The sequence below is a fragment of the Wyeomyia smithii genome, chromosome 1 (genome assembly GCF_029784165.1).
Source record: "Wyeomyia smithii strain HCP4-BCI-WySm-NY-G18 chromosome 1, ASM2978416v1, whole genome shotgun sequence".
NCBI classification, from domain to species: Eukaryota; Metazoa; Arthropoda; class Insecta; order Diptera; family Culicidae; genus Wyeomyia; species Wyeomyia smithii.
In genome coordinates this window covers 134,019,730-134,044,442 of record NC_073694.1, presented here as the reverse complement: position 1 = coordinate 134,044,442, position 24,713 = coordinate 134,019,730, and the positions used below count along the sequence as shown (strand labels likewise).

The 24,713-nt window shown below is 39.4% G+C and overlaps 1 protein-coding gene across 2 annotated transcripts; it reads right to left on the bottom strand.

The window, feature by feature from the left end:
- Positions 1-782: 782 nt before the first annotated feature.
- LOC129717932 (uncharacterized) lies at positions 783-24,370 on the bottom strand. 2 transcript variants are annotated; one of them, XM_055668222.1, is made up of 4 exons: positions 24,198-24,370; positions 3,796-3,928; positions 3,555-3,715; positions 783-1,245 (listed from the first exon to the last, which is right to left on the bottom strand). In XM_055668222.1, the coding sequence occupies exons 2-4, from the start codon at positions 3,926-3,928 to the stop codon at positions 1,183-1,185; spliced, it is 357 nt and encodes a 118-aa protein (XP_055524197.1). In that variant the 5' UTR covers positions 24,198-24,370; the 3' UTR covers positions 783-1,182. The 2 variants fall into 2 exon arrangements, with proteins under 2 accessions (XP_055524197.1, XP_055524198.1); XM_055668223.1 differs by lacking the exon at positions 24,198-24,370 and adding an exon at positions 14,703-14,848.
- Positions 24,371-24,713: the final 343 nt, after the last annotated feature.

Genomic DNA, 24,713 nt, shown 5'->3' with positions numbered 1-24,713 from the left:
AAATCGGCTCAGCCATCACTGAGAAAAATGAGTGAGTTTAAACAACCTCAGGATAACTTTTCTTTACATAACTTTTGAACCATATGTTCAATCATAGCGAAATTCAAAAGTTAAGGGTACTGGGGACAGCCCAATCATTTGAAACCAGCTTTATTGAAATCGGTTGTGTGGTTTCTGAGATATTGATGTTTCGTTATTTTTACATTTTGATTTTGATACATAACCTCTAAACTAAAAATCCGATTACAATGAAATTCAATAGCAACCTATGGCGCAACTAGACCTTTCATTTGCAATTAATTTTCTGAAAATCGGTCCAGCCATCTCTGAGAAAAGTGAGTGAGAAAAAAAAGTTTCACATACACACACACACATACACACATACATACATACATACAGAAAATGCTCAGTTGGTCGAAAGAAGTTGAGTGGTATATGACATTCGGACATTGGGACCACTTTTATACCTACGGTTTTTCCAGTGATTGCTATACCTTTCTAGGAGAAAGGCAAAAAGTATGTGCTAATCTTTGCGACTAGAACGTTTGAGATATATATTACAAATTCGCAATGTTCATACTTATTTAAAATATCATGTTTATTCGTATACATAAAAAAGAAAAACGATAGAGGTCTCCTGATAACCAAGTTTCAGTCACTTAAGAAGACTTATCTGATTCTGATAACCTCCAAATTCACGCTCATTCACTTGTGGGAGTACTTTTGGTGAGTTTGTGGCTGTGATGCCGTGTGGTAACATTTTATAAAAATAAATACTCGAGTTGAGGAGTCTCACACTATATATTTTAGCAAATAACTTAAACTAAGAGTTACAATTAGTCTTCACTAAAAAAGGCATGACATTCATTTTTTTACATGTAATTGTATTTCGATAGAGTTTTTGATCAGGAATTTTACTACAGGAAAACGGGTACACTTATTAAGGATATAAACTGAAGCAATGGTATGTCTGTTAGCATAACTAATACGCAAATGATCGTGTGCTTAATTCAACAATACATTATTTGTTGAATGGTGGTTATTAATGTAATAAATGTGATGTGCATGCTTCAATGTGTAAAATAAAGTAAATCTCAGTGATTATGAGCAAAGTTACTCCGTCTTAGTATTATTTTTGCTGTTGTGCCATCCAAAAGTGCATCTTCTTTTTTGTAGTACATTTTACTTAAACTTTTCGTCCAGTTTCAAGAAGCATTCCGGGTTGCCTTGGACTTTTACCTTCTCCTGCAATTAAAAAACACAAAATGTTAATGTTAGTATCATTTTCTTAAACATTAGGTGGGAGCTGAATATAGGTACGCATCTAAGTTCTCACTGCTTTTTTATAGAATGAAACTTAAAAAAACACACATTCGCTTGGAAACGGCTTGGCGAATAACTCATAATACCGAAGCATGCATTTGTAATGAATCCTCATTGAGCAATTCTTTCAATCCAACGTCTTCGAAAAACTTTTGGCCTTCCTACACGCGGACAATCGGTAAAATCGAAGTTACCGTCTTTTAAAAGACAAAATAAATCACGGCCTTTCACACTGTTTCCAAAGCTGCGAAAACTTCGAAATCGAAATTATTTTGACCCAAAAAAACATGATTTTAGAGCCACAGTACAGTGCCTTTAGTAAAGTTGTTACATTAATTATTCTTCATATTATAGAAGTTACAGTTTTGTGATTAATCTAAGTGGACAGTGACAAACGAATTTCACTTTTTTTTATTTTTGCACATAAAAATTCAAAGACACCATACTTCTACTTATTCGGAGTTTTCTACAAGATGCCACTGAAAATCAGTTTTTTCAACATAACTTTTAGTAGTGATTTTCTACAATTTTTCAATCTTCTACAATGTTGTTTGCTATAGAAAAACAAACAATGTCTGCGAAGAAAGTTTATTTTTGTCTCACATATTTCTCTGGTTACTGACGATTTTTATTAAAATAATGCATTAATTTACTAACAGATATTTTCAAAATCTGCAAATATCTGCAGACTAAACCATTTCTATATTACAGTATAACTAAAACATCATTCAATCCAGATATAGGTATTCGTCTCTCGCTGTCTCCTGTGTTTATATCTGTAAGTGGTTCACTATTTTAATAGAAATTTTCAATAACTATATAATTATGAGAGATAAAAATAAGCTTCCTTCGGTGAACTCGTGTGTTTTATTGTGCTGCAAAACATTGTAGAACATTGAAAAATTTTAGAAAAGCACTATAAAAAGTTATATGAAAAAAATGATTTTTAGGGATATTCTAGAGGAAACTTCACAATAGTTCGTTCGAATTGGCAGATAGAAATACGGTGTCTTCGACAAAGTTGTTTCTTATAAAATATGCTAAAACTTTACTCAGTGGATTTTTATATGCAAAAACGATAAAAATAAAATTCGTTTATCTCTTTTGGGTAGATTAATCACAAAATTCTAACTTTCATAAAATGAAGAATAATTAAAAAACAACTTTGCTGAAGACACTATGGCTCCAAAACCAATTTTTTTGAGTAAAAAGTAATTAGTGTGAATTAGTGCTTTATTTAAGTAGAAATCGTCAATAACTAAAAAATATGTGAGATAAAAAAACTTCCTTCGAAGAAATTGTTTGTTTTGTTATAGGAAACAATATTATAGAAAATTGAAAAATTGTAGAAAATCACTGCTAAAAGTTATATTGAAAAAATTGATTTTAAGTGGCAATTTGTAGAAAACTTCACATAAGTCTATTAAAATAGACAGTAGAAGTATGGTGTCTTTGACAAAGTTGTTTCTTATGAAATGTGTTACAACTTTGTCGAACACGATGAATTTTTATATGCAAAAATGAAAAGAGTAAAATTCGCTTTTTACTGTTAAGTGGATTGATCACAAAACTGTAACTACTATAACATGGAGAATAATTCATGGAACAACTTTACTGATGACACTATGGCTCTAAAATATATTTTTTTGGGTCAAAATAATTTCGATCACGTTTTTGCAGCTTTGAAAACAGTGTGCATTGTTTCATTCAGAACAGTATTTCCGTAGAGTTATTTCAACTCTCGATGCGCTTAAGTCGTGCACCATTTGCTTCGAATGAAATTCGAAGAGTGACACTTCCCGGAAATGACGATTATTTGGCACATTCAACACAACTAAAAGTGTTAACGTGTCACAGTATTTTGTTCACCTTATGTTTTAGCTTGGTGCATCGCGTTTCAGATATATCAAAATCGACCAACACGCATTACTAGCGTCATTTCTCGCGTAATTTTTCAAAAGGACCTAAGTAACAATGACAGATTCTCTCCTCTCTCACTTTGTTTCGTTAATTACGTCGTCATTATATATATTTTCTAAGCTTTCTTCCCCTTAATCGAGAGATAGTAATATTGTCTTGCTTACTATGCATTGAGTGTTATGAAATATGGAAAAATAACATAATTATTGATCAAAGAGAAAGTAAACAAAGAGAGTCTCTCAATGTTAGATAGGAACAGCGAGAAAATAGTTGCGCATAACAAGAAATTGACGCTTCTTTGTGTTAAATACCTGTTTCATAAGGGAGGAAAAGGTAGTTTGCTTAGTTGCAACCGAGTAGAAATCATCGTCGTCGATTTCGATAGATGCGTCGATCCGTTCGGCAGGATATGTTGCTGTAAATGATGATCCCGATTCTATTTCTTCTATTTTGAGTGCACTGCAGTCCAAAACTGGGAAAAGAATAAAAAAATTAACAACATAACAAAATACCTTGGAAATGTTCGTTTGAAAAATAGTTCCGTTTACTTACCAACAGTTCGGACTATTTTTCCATCTTGGCGAAGATGAATAAATATAATAGCCAAAAATGATCTCTTGGAGCGATCAACTTGTGCCAAACGTTGGTTTAGCTTGTCCCATATTAAATCTGATTTCAGTGGCATCTTGTGAAATCATGTTAAGAAACGCAAAAAGAAAAAAAAGTTATTGCGAGCTGGGATAACACTCACTCAAAATATTTTTCACGTTATTGTTACGTGAAATTTCCTGTACTTATTCATTTTCTGTCATTTTGCACGATTTATGTGACAAACATAACCTCTACGTGAAAATCACATGCATACTATGTTTTATTAGGTAGCATCTACGTCAACCTGGCAACGTAAAACAGAATGAAGTATCGCGTGAACTCTCCGTGCGAAAATACGGAAAATACACAGAGGTCAAAATGGCGAAGCTGTTGTCTAATTCGCCTTTGAACATGAAAGGAATTCCCCGATGACTTCCCAATGAGTGAGCTTTAGAAAAACCATAAGAATCCGGCATCGAGATTTCACACAGATTCAGTTCAAATTGTGAGGAATTTGCTGAACATAAACAGTTGCAGCTAACAGTGATGATCGCCAGCGAATGTCGCAATATCATTTTGCCATTTTGTATGTCGTTTAATTAATTTACGAATTGGCGATTTTGCATGCCCGTGCGACTTATCAAGCAACATATTTGGATAATTTCTGAATACGAATTTGGGAAACCACAATTGAAAATTATACGTTGTATAAAACGTTGAGTCAGACAATCAAATGGTTTTCACTTTACCGGTAGTTAAATTCTTCGTGAAACTCACATGAAATGCATATGTCTAGTGAATAAGATTTACAGGATAAACCATCTTCCCAGCTCATGATGAACTCAAATGACAATCACGTAAAATCTACATGAAAATGACAGAGGAAAATATTCACATAACTTTTCCGGTAATTATAACGTGTAAAATATTTTGTGCGTGGTGTATGGAAATAAATAGATAAATAAATGTTAGCCCGATCAATCAAAAATATCTGGATTATAACTAATCTTGATATTTTGTTACGAACTTTTTGTATCAACTTGTGTTCTAAACTTGGTCTCGTTAATAGTTAGAATATCAAAATTTCTATCAAAATTCCTTACTGATTATTACAAATTATAGCAAGCTAAGGTTTATGGCAGGAAAAGATCAAAATTTGTTAGAATGTACAATATTTTGTTAATTGAATAACAAATTTTGTTATTAATATACCTCAGAAATACACACTTTTGAACATTCAACTGTATGATAACAGAATTTGATATAATTCTGTACCTTTTATCATTCTGGCATATCAAAACTATTACAGGCTTTGTTATTTCTATCCAGTTGAGATATATTTGTATTATCCGTTTGTTATAATCATTTGATCGGGAGTGCAAAGTTCAGGACATATATCATACACCCGCCCACAAGCACACACATTTAATCAGTTTTCCAAACTACGCTGTATTTCAAAATCGAACTAACAGTTTTTGCCCAAGAATCAAATATAAAACCGGCAAGATACAAGCTGATTTTTGAAGTTTCGTTTATAAGTCTACTATGAATACACCTTAATTTGATAGAATCCATTGCTTTTTAGAAAAGTCTTCAAACTAATGTAAACAAAATTGTTTTTATCAGGTGATGCTCGCAAATTGGTCGTTCAGCTGAGAATGGTGGTGAAAGTCCATCCGGAATTGCATGTGTTGTAAAACGCTCACAATCAATCGTTGGTTTAGTATGTGCTACAGAATTTCCAGAAACAAAATATTTAAAGGAAAAAATGAAATAATATAAAGCTTACAATGCTCTACCGAGGCATAATTCTAGCGAACATTTAGTACACAGTATATGAATATTCTGTAATTTGGCTACCCTAGCGTTAGGAAACGTAACAGCGTTACGATACATCTCAGCAACACGAAACGTCACACTGAACTTAAGTCCAGTGTCAGATGTATATTGAACAACTTTCTCACAGACACCAAGGTATTACGTCCTATTTTACCACAGTATACTGCCGGTACTCGAATAACTGTCCCATACTGTTTTTCGTCACTTCTGAGTTATCATCAGGAATCGACTTAATTGTTATCATATTTTCTGGAAAAAAATTAAAATTGATACTTTTGTATGGAAAAACATGGAAAAAATACCAAGTTGATTTTGTCCCATATTAAAAGTACCCGCATTACAGTCCCACTGCATAGTGGTACAAACTGCAAACATATAATTCTGCTCTAGATTAGTATATATCGGATTATTTTAGGCATATAAAAGTATGTCATTTAATTAACTAGACCAATGTTGTTTTTCTGTAGTACAATCTACGTTGCCAATGATACCGCCGGTTGCTGGTTGAATTTATAAGTGATGAGACAAAATATGCAAGTACTTTCGAAATGTACCCGCATATTTTGTCCCATTTTGTCTTTTTTTCAAGTTATATAACGTAAAACCAATTCCATCCATGTTTCTTTGATCTCAACGATAAACTTGTGGTGCCATGAAACTGTTATGGTCATTGGTTCTGGATGTAATTGCTGGAAATCTGAAAATTCACGGATAATATCAAATTGCCGTTTTCTCAACATGTTGTTTTTCATTATGGGACAGTTATCCGGGTACCGGCAGTATACGAGTCGATCTTGAAAAAAGTAAAATCTGTGCGGTTACAACATACTCACAGGTACACAAGGGCCATAGAGTGAGAAAATGGCTTAGAATAAATTTATGTGCAAATCCTTTGACACCGATTAATTCTACTCATACCCCCCTCTATGTTGGTCAAGAGAAAAAAAAGACATTGAAAAATATGTGAATACATTGATGATATGTAATGTTGACCTTCATTTTGCAGAGGTGATGGTAAAAATGCTTGACTGTTTTCGATTTGTAGGTATTTTTCCAGCCTTTGGCCGATTCAACCCAGCCATCTCGGTGGAAAGAGATGTGAAGACATTGTTTCGCGGAATGTGAAAACATTCCAAAATATGACCTGGTATCCCTGCCCAAAGTACACCTTGTAACCCCTGTGTTCTAGTTACATTTTATAGTTTAATGACAAAATAATGATTGCGACCAATCAGCTTTTAGGCTCGTTCTTATTTTCACTTCTAGAGAATGTTGCCAGTATAGTAAACGAAGGTTATGGTTACATCAGAACTATTCAACAAGTTACTCATGGTGTTACCAATGGTCTACCAAAGTTCACGATTAGACCACAGTTCTGAACATTTCATGCATTAGATGTATGATTGCATTGCATTTCCCCATTTTATTTTGCATTTCATTTCGTAACGACTATAAGTTGAAAAAAGTTATGTCTTACTCTAACTTTACGACAACTGGGATTTTTGAAGAAAAAAAGCGAACTGATTAATTTGGGTTCGTTTCAGATAAATGTCCGATTTCGTAATACCAAATTGATAAGTCATATGGTTTCATAATAGAAAACACTCTCTTATTATATACCTCACTGGCGAATCGGTTTAAGCGATAAACAGCTTAGATTGTAACTGTGTGTGCACTAATATATAAATTTTCACTTTACTTATCACGGGTCACACCACGGTAAAATGTTCGTGTGCTTGCTTACAGGGCTTTGCAGTATAGATTCATGAGCGAACCGTCGTCCAACTGTCCATATGAGCCAGTTCCTAGAAAAGGGCGCACGAACGAAGGGGTCATGACATTGAACCACGGTTCTCCGAGCGCCTTAAAACTAAGGGTTCGTGTGAAAAAATTCTAAGTAAATCATATGAACCAAAAGCCATTCATATGAGTTGGTTCGCAAGAATGAGTTACCAGTTCGGAGTCTATCCGTCTACTCCTGATTGTTTGCTTTCAACCGCTGAAGTCAAACTCTTCAACCTTGTCCTTGTTTAAATGCAATTGTAACGAATTCTGAACGTTAGCATGTACGCCTTCGGTTTTTTGTTTAAATCTAAATTTTAAACTATTCGCATGGGAAATCTCCAAGGCGATATCAATAAAACACGTCATGCATTTTGAGATGTCACTGGTTTGTATCATTATTGATTGAGGTGAACTATGAATTTTTTTTCATGAAACCTAAATAGGATGAAATGATTATCGTCACGCACATAACGATTAGTAATGATTATTTATTCTTATTCCACCGGTTTGATTAAAAAAACTGGCTAATCCCCAATTTTTCGAATGTCGGTGCAGGTATTCGTATAATTACCAACAATTTTTACGTTCCCCTTGACAACATTTTTGTGCTTGCATATAATAGATGAAACTTTTGATGCATTAAAAACGAGGGGTTGCCAGAACGGATTTTTCCGAAGAGCAGCTCGGAACTGCTGACTCTCCTACAAGGGAGATGTCAAAATGCTCTCGGAGCGGTCTCAAATCGGAGAGATAAACAATACTCTATTTTCATCGTGCAATGTTTTGCATGTTTTTTTTTCTAGTATTTATAAGCCATGCTTTATCGGTTTAGAGCAAAAGCAGAGCAGGGCTATAGTACCCTATTGAAATGAAACACACACATTTGTTCGCGGCCCCAACAGCATTCTTACTGCCTGTTGGTCTAAGCCAGTACCGAATATTTTAGGCCAATTGTGCTTCTCTACACGCGAATTTTTTCCTTGTTACTCAGAAAGCAATAACGAAAAATTCTCCTTTCGGCAACAAATGTGTTACTTAAAAAGCAACAAAATTCTTCTTCAGTCATGTAACAATACATACTGTCTAGCTGAAACAGTTCCAAAGTGGCTCGAGCTGTTTTGTACTGTTTTTGAACAAGTGTTGGCATTGTTTGCCTGGTCGAGTGAAATAAATCCGGGCTCAAGGTCGCGCCTTTGTGCAACTGTTTCGCATCGTGACTACCAGCTGGTGCGTAAGCCGATTTGGCTGCTGGCTGAATTGTGCTACAGCAGTGGACGAGACACAACAGAGGAAAAAGAAGAAGCCATCAGTTGACAGTGAGTTGTATCGCTGTGTGGAGTGACCTCACACCTGGCTCGCTGCTGGTGGCTGTTTGGTGCTGCTGTATTGGTGCTGCTGGCTGTAACGGCTGCAACTTCGAACGATCGGACAACCAACCTTACTGGAAGGGAGAAGTAAAAAGGTACGTGCTCTTGTCGGCGCTAGTGCGCTAGACTTAGCGGGATGGATGTAGATCCCTCGCCTCCCGCGCCACCATCCCCGAACCCCTCTGACCCTGACCCTTCTGTTACCCCCTCCCCTGTTCATTCTTCAGTCCCCCCTCGCCCCAGGCTTTACCCAGACGGAGCCCAGGGCAGCTATACTGTCTATTTTCGGCCAAAGGCGGGACCGAAATCGAAACAGTTGAACCTCTTGCAGATTTCTAAAGACCTGACGAAGGAGTACAAGGGGGTGACCGAAATTTCCAAGGTCCGGCCTAACAAGCTCCGTGTCGTGGTCAGTAACCTGAAAGAGGCCAACGATATAGCTTGCTCTGAGCTCTTCACACGCGAGTATCGCGTTTACATACCCGCACGAGACGTGAAGATCGACGGTGTCATAACCGATTCGAGTCTGTCCGTCGAGTGTATACTGGCAAGTGCCAAAGAGTGCTTTAAAAACAAAACCTGTCCCGATGTAAAGGTGCTCGACTGCAAGCAATTGCGGTCAGCATCGATCATCGGTGGCAAAACAGTATACACCCCGTCAGACTCGTTTCGAGTTACGTTCACCGGGTCAGCGCTACCAAGCCACGTCTCGATCCACCGGGTTCGTCTCCCTGTGCGATTATATGTGCCTCGCGTCATGAACTGCCTGAATTGTAAGCAGTTAGGCCACACCGCCGCCTACTGCTGCAATAAGGCACGTTGTGGCAAGTGTGGGGAGAATCATGCGGATGATTCCTGCAGTAAAAATGCTGAAAAATGCATTCACTGTGGGGAGAGTCAGCATGAGCTCTCGACATGTGCGGTGTACATGCAGCGCAGGGATAAAATAAAGAGGTCTCTCAAAGAGCGTTCGAAGCGTTCTTACGCTGAGATGCTGAAGAAGACCGTTACCACTTCTCCCATTACATCAAACCCTTATGATCTGTTGTCCTCTGATGAAACCGATTCTGACAATTCACCAGCGGGAACATCTTACGCCAATCCTGGGGAGTCTAGAAAGAGGAAAAATATTTCCTCTCCTGAACTTCCCAGAAAAGGTCCTAAGATTTCTCAAAGTGAAATGAAAGTTACAAGCAAACCAAACAGTGCTGCGGAAAAACCGAAGCAAACTCCTCCTGGGCTTGCAAATTTAAAGTCCCAGAAGGAGTTCCCAGCACTGCCAGGAACATCTAAAACCCCAGTTGTTCCTTTTGCACATCCAGTTGATGAAACAAACTCTGGATTAGTGAAATTTTCTGACATTGTGGACTGGATTTTTGAAACTTTCAATGTACCCGATCCAATTAAAATTTTTCTTACAGCATTTCTCCCAACAGTTAGATCGTTTTTGAAGCAGTTGACTGCCCAATGGCCCCTCCTTGCAGCGATTGTATCCTTCGATGCCTAATTCAACTGCGTATATGAAGGATTCTATCTCTGTCTTACAGTGGAATTGTAGAAGTATTTAACCAAAAATTGATTCGTTTAAAGTTTTGATAAATAAAAACAAATGCGATGCATTTTCCCTTTGTGAAACTTGACTTACTTCAAATATTGATCTCAACTTCCATGATTTTAATATTATTCGCCTTGATCGATATTATTCGCCTTGACACCCCATATGGAGGAGTACTTTTAGGGATTAAAAAGTGTTATTCTTTCTATCGTATTAACCTCCCCTCGATTCCAGGCATCGAAGTTGTCGCATGTCAGATGACAATACAAGGTGAAGAGCTTTGTATTGCCTCAATATATATTCCTCCCAGAGCACAGGTTGGGCAACGGCTGCTCTTTGATTTAATAGAACTTCTTCCCTCGCCACGTTTGATTTTGGGAGACTTCAACTCTCATGGCGTGGCTTGGGGTTCCCCTTACAATGATAACCGCTCCTCTTTAATCTATAACCTTTGCGATGACTTCGACATGACTATTTTAAACAACGGTGAAATGACACGTATCCCGAAACCTCCAGCGCGCCCAAGCGCTTTGGATCTATCCTTATGTTCGACGTCGCTACGGTTGGATTGCACATGGAAGGTAATCCTCGATCCTCACGGTAGCGACCATTTGCCTATTCTTATTTCAATTAATAACGGGTCAACTCGCATGCGACCAGTTGACATTCCGTATGACCTCACACGGAATGTCGATTGGAAGTTATACGAGGAAATGATTTCAAAAGAGGTCGATTCGATTCAACATCATCCACCACTTGAAGAATACAACCTCCTCGCGGGCTTGATTCTCGACGCCGCGTTGCAAGCCCAAACGAAGAAATATCCCGGCGTAACGATCAAAGAACGGCCTCCCACTCCGTGGTGGGACCAAGAGTGCTCCGATGTCTACACGCAAAGATCCGACGCGTTTTTGGCCTACCAGAAGGGAGGTATACCTTGCGACTATATACGGTATTCGGAGCTTGATACCAAGCTTAAAAGCTTGGCTAAAGCAAAGAAACGCGGATATTGGCGTCGGTTCGTGAACGAGACGTCGAGGGAGACATCGATGAGCACTCTTTGGAACACAGCCCGAAGAATGCGGAATCGCGTAACGGTCAACGAAAGCGAGGAGTCTTCAAGTAGGTGGATATTTGATTTTGCCAGGAAAGTATGTCCGGACTCTGTTCCTGAGCAAAATATTGTTCGTGATGCGTCTCCGGGCCACGACGCGATAGAATCACCTTTTACGATGGCGGAATTTTCAGTTGCCCTCCTGTCCTGTAACAATAACGCGCCTGGGTTAGATAGAATCAAATTCAACTTGTTGAAAAATCTACCCGGCAATGCCAAGAGGCGCTTGTTGAACTTGTTCAATAAGTTCCTGGGGCAAAATATTGTACCGCAGGATTGGAGGCAAGTGAAGGTGATCGCCATCCAAAAACCAGGGAAACCAGCTTCTGATCACAACTCCTATAGGCCGATTGCAATGCTATCCGGTATCCGGAAATTGATGGAAAAAATGATACTCTGTCGTTTAGACCATTGGGTCGAATCAAATGGCCTACTATCGGATACTCAATTTGGCTTCCGCCGTGCCAAAGGGACGAATGATTGTCTTGCGCTGCTTTCAACAGATATTCAGCTGGCGTATGCTCGCAAAGAACAAATGGCGTCTGCGTTCTTGGACATTAAGGGGGCTTTTGATTCCGTTTCTATTGACATTCTTTCGGGCAAACTTCACCGACAAGGATTTTCTCCAATTTTAAACAATTTTTTGCACAATTTTTTGTCCAAAAAGCACATGCATTTTACGCACGGCGATTTGGCAACTTTTCGCATTAGCTACATGGGTCTTCCCCAGGGCTCATGTTTAAGCCCCCTTCTTTACAACTTTTATGTAAATGACATCGACGAATGTCTGGCAAATTCATGCACGATAAGACAACTTGCAGACGACAGTGTAATCTCTGTAAGGAGCCAAAGCTGCCGATTTGCAAGGACCATTGCAAGATACCTTGGACAATTTGTCTGCTTGGGCTTTACAGCTAGGTATCGAATTCTCTCCGGAGAAGACTGAGATAGTAGTTTTTTCTAGGAAGCATGAACCTGCTCAGCTTCAAACACAATTAATGGGTAAAACGATTTCTCAGGTTTTGGTACACAAATATCTTGGTATCTGGTTCGACTTTAAAGGCACCTGGGGTTGTCACGTGAGGTATCTGATGAAAAAATGTCAACAAAGAGTGAATTTTTTTCGTACAATAACCGGACAATGGTGGGGAGCCCATCCAGGAGACCTTATAAGGCTTTACCAAACAACGATATTGTCTGTTATTGAATACGGGTGTTTCTGCTTCCGCTCCGCAGCAAACACACATCTGATCAAACTGGAGCGAATATAATATCGTTGTTTGCGTATCGCCTTAGGTTGCATGCAATCGACCCATACGATGAGTTTGGGGGTCTTAGCTGGAGTACTACCATTGAAAAACCGCTTTTGGAGCCTGTCTTATCAAATGTGAGGTCTTGAACCGTCCCGTGATTGAAAATTTTGAAAGGTTAATCGAACTTAATTCTCAAACCCGTTTTATGACATTGTATTTCAATCACATGTCCCAAAATATTAACCCTTCTTCGAATGTTCCAAATCGTGTCGACTTATCAAATACTTCTGATTCTACTGTGTTTTTCGATACATCCATGATAGAAGAAACTCGTGGAATCCCGGATCATTTACGCGTGCAGCAGATCCCCAAAATTTTTTCCAATAAATATCGAAACATCAACTGCAACAATATGTTCTACACTGACGGATCACTTCTTGATGGGTCCACTGGCTTCGGTATTTTTAATAACAATTTAACCGTCTCCCATAAGCTCGATAATCCTGCTTCTGTTTACGTCGCAGAATTGGCTGCAATTAAGTACACCCTAGGGATTATCGAAAAAATGCCCAAGGACCATTATTTCATCTTTACGGACAGTCTCAGTTCCATTGAGGCTCTCCGATCGATGAAAGATGTTAAGCACTCTCCGTATTTCCTGGGGAAAATACGGGAACATCTGAGTGCTTTATCCGAAAAATCTACTCAGATTACCTTAGCGTGGGTCCCTTCACACTGCTCGATACCGGGCAATGAGAAAGCGGACTCTTTGGCTAAGGTGGGCGCAACAAACGGTGATATTTATGAAAGACCAATTGCTTTTAATGAATTTTTCGCACTTGTACGTTAGAATACGATCATCAGTTGACAAAATGCTTGGACCAGAGGGGAATTGGGATGGTGGTTACATTCCATAATCCCCAAAGTATCGACGAACCCGTGGTTCAAGGGGTTGGATGTAGGTCGGGATTTCATTTGCGTGATGTCCCGGCTTATGTCCAATCACTATAGGTTTGACGCGCATCTCCGTCGTGTTGGGCTCGGGGAAAGTGGTATCTGTGCCTGTGGTGAGGGTTATCACGACATAGAGCATGTGGTTTGGCCATGCCCTGTACACCGTGACGCCAGGTCTAAATTAATAGCTTCCCTGCAGGCCGAAAGTAGGCAGCCGGCTGTTCCTGTTCGTGATGTCTTGGCAAGCCGTGACCTATCCTACATGTCCCTTATATACGTTTTCCTGAAATCCATCCACGCCTCAGTTTAATCCTATTCCCTTCCGCCTACATCCAACCAAATGACAAGAACACGTTAAGACCCCGGATCCGGAAACAGCAACTAGACCCGCACGATACTCTCAGGTCCCGAGGGAGACAACCCAATATGCCAGTCCGTAATATCTTGGCCCAGCAGCGGAACATATTCAATATGCTGCTTACCTATGGCGATGGAAAACCATCAAACAACAAATCAGTGCTTTAAATGCAAAACATTCTAGCTTTAAGTTAGATTTAGTTTCAGCTCATAGTCGGCAGCGAGGATAAAAATTTGCTTTTAGTTATTAAGATACTTTAGAAAGTAAGCTACCAGATATAATTGGCGCCGTTAAACATTAAATTGTATTTGTGCCGTGTCAAATAAACTATAGATGAAGAAAAAAAAAATATAACGCACGTGATCAAATTCGACGCTACTATCGTATGAGAGCTAAAACCAAAAACCGTTTTTCGAAGAATTTTGGATACTACAAACAGTAATTATAATAACTATAACTATAATTTATTAATTTTATAGAATTGGAAAAGCTTTCATGAACTTAAATTGGTTACACTGGCACACAAGAGACATTAATATGAGGTTAGTTAATTTATTATTAGAGAACTTATAAGAGAACAGAGTTTTTTTGTGAGAGTGTATAGGAAATATTCATAATATTTCATAAACAAACTATTACTTACGGTTGAAGTAATCAAATTCTCACTTCGCGACAGCTGATAAACCTTTTATCATTCTGGCATATCAAAAATATTACAGGCTTTGTTATTTCTATCCAGTTGAGATATATTTGTATTATCCGTTTGTTATAATCATTTGATCGGGAGTGCAAAGTTCAGGACATATATCATACACCCGCCCACAAGCACACACATTTAATCAGTTTTCCAAACTACGCTGTATTTCAAAATCGAACTAACAGTTTTTGCCCAAGAATCAAATATAAAACCGGCAAGATACAAGCTGGTTTTTGAAGTTTCGTTTATAAGTCTACTATGAATACACCTTAATTTGATAGAATCTATTGCTTTTTAGAAAAGTCTTCAAACTAATGTAAACAAAATTGTTTTTATCAGGTGATGCTCGCAAATTGGTCGTTCAGCTGAGAATGGTGGTGAAAGTCCATCCGGAATTGCATGTGTTGTAAAACGCTCACAATCAATCGTTGGTTTGGTATGTGCTACAGAATTTCCAGAAACAAAATATTTAAAGGAAAAAATGAAATAATATAAAGCTTACAATGCTCTACCGAGGCATAATTCTAGCGAACATTTAGTACATAGTATATGAATATTCTGTAATTTGGCTACCCTAGCGTTAGGAAACGTAACAGCGTTACGATACATCTCAGCAATACGAAACGTCACACTGAACTTAAGTCCAGTGTCAGATGTATATTAAACAACTTTCTCACAGACACCAAGGTATTACGTCCTATTTTACCACAGTATACTGCCGGTACTCGAATAACTGTCCCATACTGATTTTCGTCACTTCTGAGTTATCATCAGGAATCGACTTAATTGTTATCATATTTTCTGGAAAAAAATTAAAATTGATACTTTTGTATGGAAAAACATGGAAAAAATACCAAGTTGATTTTGTCCCATATTAAAAGTACCCGCATTACAGTCCCACTGCATAGTGGTACAAACTGCAAACATATAATTCTGCTCTAGATTAGTATATATCGGATTATTTTAGGCATATAAAAGTATGTCATTTAATTAACTAGACCAATGTTGTTTTTCTGTAGTACAATCTACGTTGCCAATGATACCGCCGGTTGCTGGTTGAATTTATAAGTGATGAGACAAAATATGCAAGTACTTTCGAAATGTACCCGCATATTTTGTCCCATTTTGTCTTTTTTTCAAGTTATATAACGTAAAACCAATTCCATCCATGTTTCTTTGATCTCAACGATAAACTTGTGGTGCCATGAAACTATTATGGTCATTGGTTCTGGATGTAATTGCTGGAAATCTGAAAATTCACGGATAATATTAAATTGCCGTTTTCTCAACATGTTGTTTTTCATTATGGGACAGTTATCCGGGTACCGGCAGTATACGAGTCGATCTTGAAAAAAGTAAAATCTGTGCGGTTACAACATACTCACAGGTACACAAGGGCCATAGAGTGAGAAAATGGCTTAGAATAAATTTATGTGCAAATCCTTTGACACCGATTAATTCTACTCATACCCCCTCTATGTTGGTCAAGAGAAAAAAAAGACATTGAAAAATATGTGAATACATTGATGATATGTAATGTTGACCTTCATTTTGCAGAGGTGATGGTAAAAATGCTTGACTGTTTTCGATTTGTAGGTATTTTTCCAGCCTTTGGCCGATTCAACCCAGCCATCTCGGTGGAAAGAGATGTGAAGACATTGTTTCGCGGAATGTGAAAACATTCCAAAATATGACCTGGTATCCCTGCCCAAAGTACACCTTGTAACCCCTGTTTTCTAGTTACATTTTATAGTTTAATGACAAAATAATGATTGCGACCAATCAGCTTTTAGGCTCGTTCTTATTTTCACTTCTAGAGAATGTTGCCAGTATAGTAAACGAAGGTTATGGTTACATCAGAACTATTCAACAAGTTACTCATGGTGTTACCAATGGTCTACCAAAGTTCACGATTAGACCACAGTTCTGAACATTTCATGCATTAGATGTATGATTGCATTGCATTTCCCCATTTTATTTTGCATTTCATTTCGTAACGACTATAAGTTGAAAAAAGTTATGTCTTACTCTAACTTTACGACAACTGGGATTTTTGAAGAAAAAAAGCGAACTGATTAATTTGGGTTCGTTTCAGATAAATGTCCGATTTCGTAATACCAAATTGATAAGTCATATGGTTTCATAATAGAAAACACTCTCATATTATATACCTCACTGGCGAATCGGTTTAAGCGATAAACAGCTTAGATTGTAACTGTGTGTGCACTAATATATAAATTTTCACTTTACTTATCACGGGTCACGCCACGGTAAAATGTTCGTGTGCTTGCTTACAGGGCTTTGCAGTATAGATTCATGAGCGAACCGTCGTCCATCTGTCCATATGAGCCAATTCCTAGAAAAGGGCGCACGAACGAAGGGGTCATGAGATTGAACCACGGTTCTCCGAGCGCCTTAAAACTAAGGGTTCGTGTGAAAAAATTCTAAGTAAATCATATGAACCAAAAGCCATTCATATGAGTTGGTTCGCAAGAATGAGTTACCAGTTCGGAGTCTATCCGTCTACTCCTGATTGTTTGCTTTCAACCGCTGAAGTCAAACTCTTCAACCTTGTCCTTGTTTAAATGCAATTGTAACGAATTCTGAATGTTAGCATGTACGCCTTCGGTTTTTTGTTTAAATCTAAATTTTAAACTATTCGCATGGGAAATCTCCAAGGCGATATCAATAAAACACGTCATGCATTTTGAGATGTCACTGGTTTGTATCATTATTGATTGAGGTGAACTATGAATTTTTTTTCATGAAACCTAAATAGGATGAAATGATTATCGTCACGCACATAACGGTTAGTAATGATTATTTATTCTTATTCCACCGGTTTGATTGAAAAAACTGGCTAATCCCCAATTTTTCGAATGTCGGTGCAGGTATTCGTATAATTACCAACCATTTTTACGTTCCCCTTGACAACATTTTTGTGCTTGCATATAATAGATGAAACTTTTGATGCATTAAAAACGAGGGGTTGCCAGAACGGATTTTTCCGAAGAGCAGCTCGGAACTGCTGACTCTCCTACAAGGGAGATGTCAAAATGCTCTCGGAGCGGTCTCAAATCGGAGAGATAAACAATACTCTATTTTCATCGTGTAATGTTTTGCATGTTTTTTTTTCTAGTATTTATAAACCATGCTTTATCGGTTGAGAGCAAAAGCAGAGCAGGGCTATAGTACCCTATTGAAATGAAACACACACATTTGTTCGCGGCCCCAACAGCATTCTTACTGCCTGTTGGTCTAAGCCAGTACCGAATATATTAAGCTAATTGTGCTTCTCTACACGCGAATTAAATAACGAAAACTTCTCCTTTCGGCAACAAATGTGTTACTTAAAAGCTACAAAATTCTTCTTCAGTCATGTAACAATACATACTGTCTAGCTGAAAAAGTTCCAAGGTGGCTCGAGCTGTTTTGTACTGTTTTTGAACAAGTGTTGGCATTGTTTGCCTGGTCGAGTGAAATAAATCCGGGCTCAAGGTCGCGCCTTTGTGCAACTGTTTCGCATCGTGACTACCAGCTGGTGCGTAAGCCGATTTGGCTGCTGGCTGAATTGTGCTACAGCAGTGGACGAGACACAACAGAGGAAAAAGAAGAAGCCATCAGTTGACAGTGAGTTGTATCGCTGTGTGGAGTGACCTCACACCTGGCTCGCTGCTGGTGGCTGTTTGGTGCTGGCTGTAACGGCTGCAACTTCGAACGATCGGACAACCAACCTTACTGGAAGGGAGAAGTAAAAAGGTACGTGCTCTTGTCGGCGCTAGTGCGCTAGACTTAGCGGGATGGATGTAGATCCCTCGCCTCCCGCGCCACCATCCCCGAACCCCTCTGACCCTGACCCTTCTGTTACCCCCTCCCCTGTTCATTCTTCAGTCCTTCCTCGCCCCAGGCTTTACCCAGACGGAGCCCAGGGCAGCTATACTGTCTATTTTCGGCCAAAGGCGGGACCGAAATCGAAACAGTTGAACCTCTTGCAGATTTCTAAAGACCTGACGAAGGAGTACAAGGGGGTGACCGAAATTTCCAAGGTCCGGCCTAACAAGCTCCGTGTCGTGGTCAGTAACCTGAAAGAGGCCAACGATATAGCTTGCTCTGAGTTCTTCACACGCGAGTATCGCGTTTACATACCCGCACGAGACGTGAAGATCGACGGTGTCATAACCGATTCGAGTCTGTCCGTCGAGTGTATACTGGCAAGTGCCAAAGAGTGCTTTAAAAACAAAACCTGTCCCGATGTAAAGGTGCTCGACTGCAAGCAATTGCGGTCAGCATCGATCATCGGTGGCAAAACAGTATACACCCCGTCAGACTCGTTTCGAGTTACGTTCGCCGGGTCAGCGCTACCAAGCCACGTCTCGACTGCTGCAATAAGGCACGCTGTGGCAAGTGTGGGGAGAATCATGCGGATGATTCCTGCAGTAAAAATGCTGAAAAATGCATTCACTGTGGGCATGAGCTCTCGACATGTGCGGTGTACATGCAGCGCAGGGATAAAATAAAGAGGTCTCTCAAAGAGCGTTCGAAGCGTTCTTACGCTGAGATGCTGAAGAAGACCGTTACCACTTCTCCCATTACATCAAACCCTTATGATCTGTTGTCCTCTGATGAAACCGATTCTGACAATTCACCAGCGGGAACATCTTACGCCAATCCTGGGGAGTCTAGAAAGAGGAAAAATATTTCCTCTCCTGAACTTCCCAGAAAAGGTCCTAAGATTTCTCAAAGTGGAATGAAAGTTACAAGCAAACCAAACAGTGCTGCGGAAAAACCGAAGCAAACTCCTCCTGGGCTTGCAAATTTAAAGTCCCAGAAGGAGTTCCCAGCACTGCCAGGAACATCTAAAACCCCAGTTGTTCCTTTTGCACATCCAGTTGATGAAACAAACTCTGGATTAGTGAAATTTTCTGACATTGTGGACTGGATTTTTGAAACTTTCAATGTACCCGATCCAATTAAAATTTTTCTTACAGCATTTCTCCCAACAGTTAGATCGTTTTTGAAGCAGTTGACTGCCCAATGGCCCCTCCTTGCAGCGATTGTATCCTTCGATGCCTAATTCAACTGCGTATATGAAGGATTCTATCTCTGTCTTACAGTGGAATTGTAGAAGTATTTAACCAAAAATTGATTCGTTTAAAGTTTTGATAAATAGAAACAAATGCGATGCATTTTCCCTTTGTGAAACTTGACTTACTTCAAATATTGATCTCAACTTCCATGATTTTAATATTATTCGCCTTGATCGATATTATTCGCCTTGACACCCCATATGGAGGAGTACTTTTAGGGATTAAAAAGTGCTATTCTTTCTATCGTATTAACCTCCACTCGATTCCAGGCATCGAAGTTGTCGCATGTCAGATGACAATACAAGGTAAAGAGCTTTGTATTGCCTCAATATATATTCCTCCCAGAGCACAGGTTGGGCAACGGCTGCTCTTTGATTTAATAGAACTTCTTCCCTCGCCACGTTTGATTTTGGGAGACTTCAACTCTCATGGCGTGGCTTGGGGTTCCCCTTACAATGATAACCGCTCCTCTTTAATCTATAACCTTTGCGATGACTTCGACATGACTATTTTAAACAACGGTGAAATGACACGTATCCCGAAACCTCCAGCGCGCCCAAGCGCTTTGGATCTATCCTTATGTTCGATGTCGCTACGGTTGGATTGCACATGGAAGGTAATCCTCGATCCTCACGGTAGCGACCATTTGCCTATTCTTATTTCAATTAATAACGGGTCAACTCGCATGCGACCAGTTGACATTCCGTATGACCTCACACGGAATGTCGATTGGAAGTTATACGAGGAAATGATTTCAAAAGAGGTCGATTCGATTCAACATCATCCACCACTTGAAGAATACAACCTCCTTGCGGGCTTGATTCTCGACGCCGCGTTGCAAGCCCAAACGAAGAAATATCCCGGCGTAACGATTAAAGAACGGCCTCCCACTCCGTGGTGGGACCAAGAGTGCTCCGATGTCTACACGCAAAGATCCGACGCGTTTTTGGCCTACCAGAAGGGAGGTATACCTGGCGACTATTTACGGTATTCGGAGCTTGATACCAAGCTTAAAAGCTTGGCTAAAGCAAAGAAACGCGGATATTGGCGTCGGTTCGTGAACGAGACGTCGAGGGAGACATCGATGAGCACTCTTTGGAACACAGCCCGAAGAATGCGGAATCGCGTAACGGTCATCGATAGCGAGGAGTCTTCAAGTAGGTGGATATTTGATTTTGCCAGGAAAGTATGTCCGGACTCTGTTCCTGAGCAAAATATTGTTCGTGATGCGTCTCCGGGCCACGACGCGATAGAATCACCTTTTACGATGGCGGAATTTTCAGTTGCCCTCCTGTCCTGTAACAATAACGCGCCTGGGTTAGATAGAATCAAATTCAACTTGTTGAAAAATCTACCCGGCAATGCCAAGAGGCGCTTGTTGAACTTGTTCAATAAGTTCCTAGAGCAAAACATTGTACCGCAGGATTGGAGGCAAGTGAAGGTGATCGCCATCCAAAAACCAGGGAAACCAGCTTCTGATCACAACTCCTATAGGCCGATTGCAATGCTATCCGGTATCCGGAAATTGATGGAAAAAATTATACTCCGTCGTTTAGACCATTGGGTCGAATCAAATGGCCTACTATCGGATACTCAATTTGGCTTCCGCCGTGCCAAAGGGACGAATGATTGTCTTGCGCTGCTTTCAACAGATATTCAGCTGGCGTATGCTCGCAAAGAACAAATGGCGTCTGCGTTCTTGGACATTAAGGGGGCTTTTGATTCCGTTTCTATTGACATTCTTTCGGGCAAACTTCACCGACAAGGATTTTCTCCAATTTTAAACAATTTTTTGCACAATTTTTTGTCCGAAAAGCACATGCATTTTACGCACGGCGATTTGGCAACTTTTCGCATTAGCTACATGGGTCTTCCCCAGGGCTCATGTTTAAGCCCCCTTCTTTACAACTTTTATGTAAATGACATCGACGAATGTCTGGCAAATTCATGCACGATAAGACAACTTGCAGACGACAGTGTAATCTCTGTAAGGAGCCAAAGCTGCCGATTTGCAAGGACCATTGCAAGATACCTTGGACAATTTGTCTGCTTGGGCTTTACAGCTAGGTATCGAATTCTCTCCGGAGAAGACTGAGATAGTAGTTTTTTCTAGGAAGCATGAACCTGCTCAGCTTCAAACACAATTAATGGGTAAAACGATTTCTCAGGTTTTGGTACACAAATATCTTGGTATCTGGTTCGACTCTAAAGGCACCTGGGGTTGTCACGTGAGGTATCTGATGAAAAAATGTCAACAAAGAGTGAATTTTTTTCGTACAATAACCGGACAATGGTGGGGAGCCCATCCAGGAGACCTTATAAGGCTTTACCAAACAACGCTATTGTCTGTTATTGAATACGGGTGTTTCTGCTTCCGCTCCGCAGCAAACACATATCTGATCAAACTGGAGCGAATATAATATCGTTGTTTGCGTATCGCCTTAGGTTGCATGCAATCGACCCATACGATGAGTTTGGGGGTCTTAGCTGGAGTACTACCATTGAAAAACCGCTTTTGGAGCCTGTCTTATCAAATGTGAGGTCTTGAACCGTCCCGTGATTGAAAATTTTGAAAGGTTAATCGAACTTAATTCTCAAACCCGTTTTATGACATTGTATTTCCATCACATGTCCCAAAATATTAACCCTTCTTCGAATATTCCAAATCGTGTCGACTTATCAAATACTTCTGATTCTACTGTGTTTTTCGATATAGAAGAAACTCGTGGAATCCCGGATCATTTACGCGTGCAGCAGATCCCCAAAATTTTTTCCAATAAATATCGAAACATCAACTGCAACAATATGTTCTACACTGACGGATCACTTCTTGATGGGTCCACTGGCTTCGGTATTTTCAATAACAATTTAACCGTCTCCCATAAGCTCGATAATCCTGCTTCTGTTTACGTCGCAGAATTGGCTGCAATTAAGTACACCCTAGGGATTATCGAAAAAATGCCCACGGACCATTATTTCATCTTTACGGACAGTCTCAGTTCCATTGAGGCTCTCCGATCGATGAAAGATGTTAAGCACTCTCCTTATTTCCTGGGGAAAATACGGGAACATCTGAGTGCTTTATCCGAAAAATCGTTTCAGATTACCTTAGCGTGGGTCCCTTCTCACTGCTCGATACCGGGCAATGAGAAAGCGGACTCTTTGGCTAAGGTGGGCGCAACAAACGGTGATATTTATGAAAGACCAATTGCTTTTAATGCATTTTTCGCACTTGTACGTCAGAATACGATCATCAGTTGACAAAATGCTTGGACCAGAGGGGAATTGGGAAGGTGGTTACATTCCATAATCCCCAAAGTATCGACGAACCCGTGGTTCAAGGGGTTGGATGTAGGTCGGGATTTCATTTGCGTGATGTCCCGGCTTATGTCCAATCACTATAGGTTTGACGCGCATCTCCGTCGTGTTGGGCTCGGGGAAAGTGGTATTTGTGCCTGTGGTGAGGGTTATCACGACATAGAGCATGTGGTTTGGCCATGCCCTGTACACCGTGACGCCAGGTCCAAATTAATAGCTTCCCTGCAGGCCGAAAGTAGGCAGCCGGCTGTTCCTGTTCGTGATGTCTTGGCGAGCCGTGACCTATCCTACATGTCCCTTATATAAGTTTTCCTGAAATCCATCCACGCCTCAGTTTAATCCTATTCCCTTCCGCCTACATCCAACCAAATGACAAGAACACGTTAAGACCCCGGATCCGGAAACAGCAACTAGACCCGCACGATACTCTCAGGTCCCGAGGGAGACAACCCAATATGCCAGTCCGTAATATCTTGGCCCAGCAGCGGAACATATTCAATATGCTGCTTACCTATGGCGATGGAAAACCATCAAACAACAAATCAGTGCTTTTAATGCAAAACATTCTAGCTTTAAGTTAGATTTAGTTTCAGCTCGTAGTCGGCAGCGAGGATTAAAAATTTGCTTTTAGTTATTAAGATACTTTAGAAAGTAAGCTACCAGATATAATTGGCGCCGTTAAACATTAAATTGTATTTGTGCCGTGTCAAATAAATTATAGATGAAGAAAAAAAAAAAAAAATATAACGCACGTGATCAAATTCGACGCTACTATCGTATGAGAGCTAAAACCAAAAACCGTTTTTCGAAGAATTTTGGATACTACAAACAGTAATTATAATAACTATAACTATAATTTATTAATTTTATAGAATTGGAAAAGCTTTCATGAATTTAAATTGGTTACACTGGCACACAAGAGACATTAACATGAGGTTAGTTAATTTATTATTAGAGAACTTATAAGAGAACAGAGTTTTTTTGTGAGAGTGTATAGGAAATATTCATAATATTTCATAAACAAACTATTACTTACGGTTGAAGTAATCAAATTCTCACTTCGCGACAGCTGATAAACGATTTAAATTGACTAAATTATCAAGAAATTTCAACAAAGAAACAAAATATTATAAACATAAAACTGACTTTCCGGACCTACCCGTGAACGGCACGGGTGAGAGCTAGATGAGAACTAATCGATATAAATTCCATCCTTAGTTTCTCCAATTCGCTTTCGCATATGCAGATGTACTTGCTCATTTGCACCGGGAAAACTCAGCATCCATCGAATAAACAACTAATTGTTTCATAAACATGATGTGGTATATATTATCTTACAGCGGTGCCGTAAACGCTTCATCTAAGATGCTCGCATTTATGGTTCAAAATAATTATTAAATTATAAAATTGCTTGATTTATTGGGGAAACATTGTAAAACAATGATGATGAAAGATGTTTAAATTATTAGGTAATATCATACAAAGCCTTTACTTACGCAAGCGATATGGAAATGTGGTAGATTTTAAACGTTTATAGCTCCATTAGTTTTAT